Source organism: Melitaea cinxia, chromosome 22 (assembly GCF_905220565.1).
Source record: "Melitaea cinxia chromosome 22, ilMelCinx1.1, whole genome shotgun sequence".
Taxonomy (NCBI): domain Eukaryota; kingdom Metazoa; phylum Arthropoda; class Insecta; order Lepidoptera; family Nymphalidae; genus Melitaea; species Melitaea cinxia.
The window spans coordinates 5,529,111-5,539,035 of record NC_059415.1 but is presented as its reverse complement, the minus strand read 5'-3'; the positions used below and the strand labels follow the sequence as shown (position 1 = coordinate 5,539,035).

Here is a 9,925-nt window from a genome sequence, read left to right as displayed (position 1 = left end):
AACATCACCTGATCCATCGCGTTAATTCAGATTATGTTTTAAATATTAAATTAAAAACTTAAAAACTCCCTACTACTCTGTGCAATTTGTGTTTTGTGCTAAAATATGTATAGGATAATAGCTGATACTCTTCAAATTACCGTCGGACTACCACAAGGAAATTCGCTTTCACCTTATAAAATTGCATCGAAATCGGTCCATCCGTTTGTGCACGATACCTCATATACACAGACAGATATTGGCGTACAGCTTATTACACCCCTATTTTTGCGTAAGAGATTAAAAAAATAGTATTTATCAAAAATCTCATATGAATATTCTGCCATCAGATGCAAATAGGTGTAACGTAATTATTGTACTAATGTCTGGCGCGAACTATGTCCAGCAATGGACTGCAATAGACTGAACTAAATGACTGACTATTTATTACTAAACAAAAAACATAAAAGCATAAACAGAGAGTATGCAAAGGTCCTATTATAAGAAATATTTTGCAAACAACCCTAGTTGAGAGGTATTTAGTAACAAAGTGCGCATTTGTTCTGGCAAATCCTGAGATTAGCGTCTCATACATAATCTCTTTAGTGCTCTGTTATACATGAGTAACGAATAACTGATATGTGAGTTCGTTTATTTCATATCTATAGTCAGTTTTAATCTATAGTATTTTTATAACTAGAGGATTCTGTTAAAAGAGTAACATTTATAATGAATTGGAAATGTCTAAAAGTTTTTTGATGTTTGTATTAAACTAGATGCGCCTCGCAGTTTCACTTGCGTCATATCTTGCAAAGCTTGCATCATTGGCGTAGGGTGGCCGGCCTGTCGATTTTTTATCGGATACACTTCGGAGAGCGTGCGCAAGAACTCCATGACCTGATTCCTCCTTCCCCCTTCCATCATTGTACAACCAGACGCTCTGCGTTACGTCACCCTTATATGGTTGACATTCCCCCTATACGCACTAAGCGATTCGCTAGTACATTCTTGATCCGTACGGCCAAAGAATGGAACTCCCTACCAGCGTCTGTGTTTCCCGAAAGCTATGACCTGGGGATCTTTAAGTCGCGAGTGAATAGGTTCCTTCGAGGTAAGCGTGCTCTATCTTAGACCGCATTTTCACTTATCATCAGGTGAAATAGCGGTCAAACGCCAGCCTATCTATTAAAAAAAAATCGATTACGTAGGAGCATCGAAATTAAAAGTAGCCTATGTGTTATTTTGATCTCTGGCTATCTACATATCAAGTTTTTTGAAAATCACATAATTATTTTAAAGAGTAACAATAATCCACCCATTCTTAAAATCTTTCAAATTTATGATTTTAGTAAAATAAAAACGGAATTGTAACTAAAACAGGATATGAATAATTAAATATTATTCAATTGTAATTTAGCATGTAACATCTTGTTATCGAGCTCTCAAGAACAACACTTCAACTTGCAATCGAGTTGATAAAATAACATTTATAATGAATATTAATGCTTATCGGGATCCATTTTATATTGAAACTTTGTGTTTATGGGTTTTTGCAAAATGAAGAAGCTTATTATTTTCGTGTTGGGTGTAGTTTTAGTAACTACTGAACAAATTGCGGCGCAGGAGAGTAAGTTTTATACGTACTTAATTATATGTATAATATAGTAAGTTCCAATTTTTATTTGTTTTTCGCAAAAGTTATATTACTTTATATTATAAGCAAATGTATTGTTTTCAAGTAGCATTCTTGTTGCTCGTTAAAGCCCATTATGCAATATAAAAATTCGACTAATGCGTTATCACTATCAACCTCGATACTGGCCGGTTTTTAAATAGACAAAAGAATTTAACGAGTGTCAAATTCAACATGTATTATATATGTCAAAATTCAAACGACGAATTCGACCAATAAATAAATAATTAGTTGAATCAACTTAAAAAAAAGGAGGTTCTATATTCCACGGTTAATTTTTTTTTGTCACTTCTAGATTTGAGTTAACTTATAACCTCACTGAACAATCCCCTATGTCTTCCTGCTCATATGAGATTAGCAAAATTTGTTGTCTAATTTATATTTTATAGAGCCATAATTGCATAATTCTGTTTGCTCGCAAACGAAAAAAATCGACTTCAATTACATTGACAAGTAATACAACGTAGGAAGACGAAAAAATAGTCAAGTAAATACGCGTTGTCAAAGATTGAAAAGATTCGAAAGTTGTAATCAGATCTCGATGAAATTAAAAATCATCAAAATTGGTACACCCAGTAAAAAGTTATGCGGTATAATACAACGTAGGTCGACGAAAAAATAGTAAAGTAAAAACGCATTATTAGATATAACTAAAAAAGTAGTTGTTAGATCTCAAATAAATTTAAATGGGACTAAATGACACGCAAAACCTTTCGATTTAATGTTTTTTGTCGAAATCGGTCCACTCAGTCAAAAGTTCTGAAGTTAACATACATAAAAAAATACAATCGAATTGAGAACCTCCTCCTTTTTTGGAAGTCGGTTAAGAGTCATATTAACGAAGTATTTAATTGACTTCACGTTGAATTTGCTTAGCACTCTCTTGCCCTTTGAAAGTTTATAAACAAACTTATTTTTCACTTAAAACAATATTATCTTCTAACACTTTTTTTTTATTAAGTGATATATCCACAGGTTTATTATGCCCGTGCTTTTGTTATTCCATATATTATTATTATTTTTAACATGCATCGGTGCTTCACCGCAACTTTAGAATCCTAGAAGCCTTACTATCTAGTCTTAAAATTTCTAAAAGTCGACGCGAGTCCACTGATCAAGACTATTCTACATTTTGCTTTTTATATTTTTATATAGTAATTATTTTTATTATATTTACACTTAATTGCTAACTACAATATATGTACACTTATTTTCTAGCTACAATATATGTACACTTATTTGCTACTTACAATGTACACTTAACCTATGTTATTGTTAGTATTTAGGTACTTTTTTTGTGTGCTTAGAAATCGTTTTATCCATTTAAATTTCTTTTTTTTTTAATTTTTATTAATATTCATACTCAATAAATATATTTTATGCTCAATAAAAAAATCTAAATGTGTTTTTAATTAAAGCATTAAAAAAATATTATAATAAAAAAATAGCCTTGTTTTCAATACATTATAACGCAAGTCTTCAAAAAGTTTCAGCTTTTTACTTCTTTTACCATAAACCCAAATAATTGGAGCTGCTGTATGCTTACGACAGTAAAGAATATAGCCTCTTACCTTAGGTGTCGTAAGAGGCGACTAAGGGCTAACACAGTTCCACTACTACCTTGGAACTTAAAAAGCCGACTGATGGCAGGATAACCATACTACAGCATGCCTTATTATTACACAGACCGAAGACGGGCAGCAGCGTCTTTGGTGCGACAAAGCTCGACCTGCGGTCACCAACCCACCCTGCCCAGCGTGGTGAACATTAGCAAAACATATGAGTTCACGTCATTTTTGGCGCGAACTTGAGGAGGCCTATGTCCAGCAGTGGACTACGACAGGCTGAAATGATGATGAAATAATTGGAGCTTCCTTCTTAAGAAGCGATATAATATAAGATGCCCGGTAAGGAAAAAAATAGCGAGTGAAATCGTATAAAACAACCAAACAGCAAATAGCAATTACCGTTTTTAATTTAGAGCTAATACACATTTTTATACAGACTTTATACTTCCTATAAATATTTGCGTTCTGCAAACATTTAACTCGTATTTTCAATCACTTTTCCATTAAACAATCATTGTCATGTTGTCAGAGAACGTCGTCTGTTATTACGGAACCTGGGCGGCCTACAGAAACGGTCTGGGAAAATTTGAAGTAAAGAACATCAACTCGGAACTTTGCACACACATCGTTTACACGTTCCTGGGAATAAAAAGAAGTGGCACTGTTGTGTCTTTGGACCCGTATTTGGATTATCCGGAAAATTGGGGCAGAGGTAAGTAAAAAAATGGTATTTTAAACAAATTTATTTTTATGTAATATATCACTTTTTTATTGTTTAGTTTAATAAGAAAGCGCGTACTGGTACAAAATTCTTAATATACCTACTCGTACATATGATTTAAAAAAGAGGCAATAATTTTGTACTATTTATTCTTTATTTCTTATTATATTCATTTATAAAAATGCTATAAGAGAAAGATCAATAAATTTAATATTAGCAGAAAGATTTCAATTAGTAAATAGGGCCACTACTGGAGAAATTTTTTATTTTTTGTTTTGGTTACCGATTGTGAGAACTAAATATTCTTCTTGTAGTTTCATCTATACAAATAAATAAAATTTGAGTGTCTGTTTGTAATACGGATAACTCCTTTTTTTGTGTTCCATATTTTTTTGGACAGGGTTTGTATAAATAAAAACCCATGCAATTACGAAAGAAATATATAATACTAGCTGTGCCCGCGGCTTCGCCCGCGTTGAAATCAGTGTGTCACAAATTTTTCCCGGCAAACTTGAAGTGAAACTCATCAAAATCGGCTTAGCCGTTCCGTAAAATTTCCTTTTGAAGCCCTCCATTGCATGAAAATCCGTTCAGTAGATTTTGAGGGAATCGTTCACATACCTACACTTTTGGGGACTTTGTTTTATAATACACTAACTGTTGCCCGCGGCTACGTCCGCGTGAAGCGCGCGTCACGTTGAACAAAATGGTTCGTTGATTCGTCAGAATTGTAGTATGAAATAATATAGTATTGTAGTGTAAATATGTTTAAAATATACTGCATGCAATTTAGTTTTTAATATGGTTCTACGTAAATATACGCCACGGAATAGCGTAACGCATGCTCCTCCGTGACTCCGTGACGACAGGTGTAAATAAAAAAGTATTCTAGTAACGTAAAGATTAGATATTGTAAAAAATATTTTTTTGTACTACTTATAATATATAAGTAATCAATATAAATGATTCTGGAACACATAGGGTTGCAAACGCGGTTATTTTCCTTTAAACCGACCCTGCTGTATATGTGCCATACAAACTATCAACCCAAATTAAACCCCTGTAGCGGTGGAATATCCCAAAAACCGTTCTTAGCGGATGTCTACTAACTAATCTACCTCCCTGCCAAATTTCATCTTTGTCCATCCTGGATGGATGGACCATCCAAATATACAAACTTTCAACCCGCGTTTAACCCCCTTAGGGGTCGAGTTTTGTAAAATACGCTCTTAGCGGATGTCTACGCCTTATAAGGAACCTACCTGCCAAATTTCAAGTTTGTAGATGTTATAGTTTCGGAGATTTCGTGATGAGTGAGTCAACCTACCATCCCCCGTTTTAACCCCAAAAGGGAGTTGATTTCTAAAGATACGTTATTTGGACACCTTTTCATCATCTATAGAGCATACATTTTAAATTTCAAGTCTCTTACTTCAAAAACATAGGACTTTCATACAAACTTCCAACCCCCGTTTTACCCCCTTGGGGGTCGAGTTTCCTAAATTCCGTTCTTATCAGATGTTTGCGCTTCATAAAAAACCTACCTGCCAAATATCAAGTTTGTAGCTGTTATAGTTTCGGAGATTTTGTGATGAGTGAGTCAACCTACAATCCCCCGTTGTAACCCCAAAAGAGAGTTGGTTTCTAAAGTTACATTATTTGGACACCTTCTCACTATCTAAAGAGCATAAATTTTAAATTTCAAGTCTCTTACTTCGAAACCATGGGACTTTCACACAAACTTCCAACCCCCGTTTTACCCTTTAAGGGTCGAGTTTCGTAAAATTAGTTCTTAGCGAATGTCTACGCCCTATAAGGAACCTATCTGCTAAATTTCAAGTTTGTAGCTGTTATAGTTCCGGAGATTTCGTGATGAGTGAGTCAACCTACGATCCCCCGTTTTAACCCCAAAAGGGAGTTGATTTCTAAAGATACATGATTTGGACACCTTTTCATCATCTATAGAGTATACATTTTAAATTTCAAGTCTCTTACTTCAAAAACATAGGACTTTCATACAAACTTCCAACCCCCGTTTTACCCCCTTAGAGGTCGAGTTTCATAAAATCCGTTCTTAGCGGATGTCTACGTCCTATAAGGACCCTATCTGCCAAATTTCAAGTTTGTAGGTGTTATAGTTTCGGAGATTTCGTGATGAGTGAGTGACCTTTCGCTTTTATATATATTATAGATTATAGATAACTAGGTTCGCCGGGTCACTTAGAAAATCGCGTTAATAAATATACTTTTCTTATGTATTCTGAAGTGTTTTTTTAATCGCGCTTAATGTAACAGTTTAATGTATTCAAGATTTATTTTTCAGATACTTTAAGAAAATTCAACGCTCTTAAAGAACAAAATCCAAATGTCAGAACATTACTCGCTGTTGGTGGATGGAATGAGGGCTCAGCTAAATACTCTGTTGTAAGTTTTTTGAAAGATTTCTTTTATGTAAATGCACTGTTATCACACATAGGTGATAATTTTATTATTGCTTATTCAGATGGCAGCGACGCTGAAGCTTCGAAAGAACTTCATCACCAGTGCTATTGAAATAATAAAAAAATATGGTTTCGATGGCTTAGACCTCAACTGGGAATATCCCAATCGGGGCGACAGTGTCTATGGCGAGGATGACATTGATAACTTCACGCAGTTATTAAAAGAATTGAGAAAAGCGTTTGATAAAAATGGGTTGCTCCTTACTGCTGCGGTGTCGTCTGTAAAATCTGTGGCGTCTCTATCTTATGACATACCGGCAATCAGTCAGTACGTGTTCTATACATGTTAAGTTAAATTTTGCAAACTCCCGTAGTGAAATAAAATTCTCTGGGAAATATCATTGCCCTGTCAAATTAAAATTTATTGAAATATATTAAATTCTCGATAATATTTAAATTTATTTAGATTATAATAATATACATAAGTGTTAATTTTTGTATATTAGTAAGAGTGCAGTATTATATAAGAGTATAATCGTTATTTATAAATAATTATGGAATTAATTCTGGCGTACTATTTTTGTTTTCTATTGTGCAGACAATTATTTTTCTCTGATGGACAATTAGTTTCAAAGTACTTTACTAAGATCTATATTACAGATATTTAGATCTAATAAACGTCATGGCATACGATTTGAACGGCGCCACAGATGTAGTTACTGGACACAATTCCCCCCTTCATCGAGGTGAAGGAGATAAACACGTAGCAAAGGATGACTTGAAGACTATTGATGCTGTTTTGGAATATTGGCTTCAACAAGGTACCAGTAACTACAATACCTATATTGTAGACAAAACTTCGAATCCCAATTTGCCTAATATTAATAAATGTTGGAAGTTTTTTTTTTTTATATAACATTCACACGTAGTAGTCTGTTTCTATCCAATAAGCAACTTTATGCTTGTTTTAGGTAACAGCCGGCTGATATAGCTAAATATTTATATATTATATATATATATATATATATATATATATATATATATATATATATATATCATGGAAATAATGGATACAAATATAAATACAAATATTACACCCATACTCATGCGGGAGTCGATCCCACAACCCGCGGAGGAGAAAGCACTACAAACTGCGCCAACGAGCTAGTCAATCAATTAGTTTCTAGTTTCTGTCTAGTCAATCAAGTTTCATATGGCAATCAAATAATTTAATGTTCTTATTCGTAGTAACGCAAGATTTGTTATGTACTTGGTTAAAATATATTTGTCTTTCATACTATGGGTTTCTAGTTGACTAAAGACATATTTATATTACACTTTGTTTTTGTTTTTTGTAAAAAAGAATTGCAATACTTTTTGAAGCTTTTAATCTGAAAAACTGTTGTTGTCAAAAATATTACAGATACGCCACGTAAATATGATGATCACCACCAATGACTAATAACCATAATACTAGTACCTTCCTAATAATTATGGTAATGTAGTACAAATGTCATTACCATTTCATTTCAGGATGTCCACCAGAAAAACTTATACTAGGCCTGCCTCTTTACGGTCATACATTCAAGTTGTCTAATGCTACGAATAATGGGGTCCGCGCTCCATCAGACGGTCCTGGCATTTCTGGGCCCTATACCGCTACTAGAGGCATGATCGGATACAACGAAGTAACACAAATTAATATTTTATGCATTTTCAATAAAAAAATTAAAAAAGTTCTTAAGGAATTTTTGACTAGTAAAATATCTTACACGTAAAATTGTGTCTAAATTTAAATTCACGTTAATATGTCTTATCGATCTGGTTTTAATTTAAAACACAATTTATTATTTTAATTAAATATTATACAAACGCGTATTTTGATAAAAAAAATTACGATATACGAATACGAAATTACGAAACATTACGATAAGAGGTGTTTTTCTTTCTATTTTTAATTTTTTTTCAGTAATTACAAATAATGCACAATTATTGTTAGTGTACAATAAAACAAAGTGTAATCAATATTAAAAAAAAATCCCTCTGCTCTTAATTACAGCTGTGTATGAAGTTTCGTAGAGAGTCGTGGAAAATAAAATACGACAATTCAGCCAAAGTGCCTTACGCTGTACAAGGAAATAATTGGATATCGTACGACGACGCCCAGTCGTTAACCGCTAAAGTGAAATATGCTTTACAATTAAATATCAGTGGAATTATGCTTTGGAGCATTGATACTGATGATTTCCTGGGCTCTTGTGGTGATGATTATCCTTTGACTAGAGCTGTTAATATTGCTTTGGGAAGATCTGTTGAAACTGCTACTGGAAAACCTACAACGTCAAGTAAGATTTTTTCTTCTATGGGCATATTAATTGGTTCACTATCTTTGTTTTTTTTTCGAAATATGGTGTTTGCCGTTCGGTATCATTTAAATTTGAGTAAAACCTAACGAGTATGAGTTGTCTTTAATAATACGTATTTAATTGACTACGTTAATGGTGTTCTAATGTTATTATTTGCCGATGTAAATTGAAGTAGTTTTTTTTTTGTTCGAGAAAAGACCCGAATATTTCTATTCTTATCTATACTGCTGATCGACTGAAATAATTCTTTCTCAGAGATACCATTGCTAATTTCTACACTACTTAAAATTTTGAAATCTATGTTCTTAAAGAGAAATAAAGAACATTTTTATAAAAGATATATTATATTTTCAAACCATGATGACAACATAAACCATGTTCAACTTAATTTTAACTCAAGATATAATTCTTCATAAGTAACGTAAGCCCTTTTTTAGATCCAACTAACGAATTCGTTTGCGAAGACACGGGATTTTTCCCTAATCCAGAAGAATGTTCGTCTTATTATCATTGCATGAGAAATGCAGGAGGTGATCTAGTAGCAAATATGCTGCACTGTCCTGGCAATCTCCACTGGGACCAGGAGAATCAGTATTGCAATTATCCTGATCAAGCAAACTGTAATGTCTGAAACGTATTGACAATTATGATTTATATTATTTTGTTAAATAAATAAAAGAGATTGCAATTATAATTAATAAATGTTTTCTTAATAAACCAATATAGAAACGAAGATATCGTATGATAACCTCATATTTCTTAAATTTCCAAATCTATCATGTCTGGAAGAAATGGCTAATTAGCCATAAGTCCGCCCATTGTACTTCACTGTCTGTAACTATCTTTATGCTTTGTTTGTAATATATTTGTGGTGCACAATAAAGTATAAAATAAATAAATAAATAAAATTATCAAATATAGAATTTTGTAATTGTAAGAATAGAGAATATTTAATTCGGTTCACTAAATGTTTTCTTCTTTTTTACTTTAAGTTGATAAATAATACTGTACTTTGAGATTGATTTCCATGAGTTTGGAATATATTTAATAAATAAATAAACAAACTTCGAAAATCATATAGCGGCAACCTTACGGAACTTTGTGACCCATATATATTGCCTTTGTACATTATTTTAATTTTAGTTTAAAGCAAACTC

The 9,925-nt window shown here is 32.8% G+C and overlaps 1 protein-coding gene across 1 annotated transcript; it reads left to right on the top strand.

Moving 5' to 3' along the window:
• The first annotated feature begins 1,496 nt into the window (after positions 1–1,496).
• On the top strand, positions 1,497–9,458 carry LOC123664541 (chitinase-3-like protein 1). Its single transcript, XM_045599075.1, has 8 exons — positions 1,497–1,606; positions 3,770–3,952; positions 6,285–6,385; positions 6,465–6,730; positions 7,063–7,223; positions 7,936–8,090; positions 8,462–8,747; positions 9,206–9,458. The coding sequence occupies exons 1-8, from the start codon at positions 1,522–1,524 to the stop codon at positions 9,397–9,399; spliced, it is 1,431 nt and encodes a 476-aa protein (XP_045455031.1). The 5' UTR covers positions 1,497–1,521; the 3' UTR covers positions 9,400–9,458.
• The last annotated feature ends 467 nt before the right edge of the window (positions 9,459–9,925 follow it).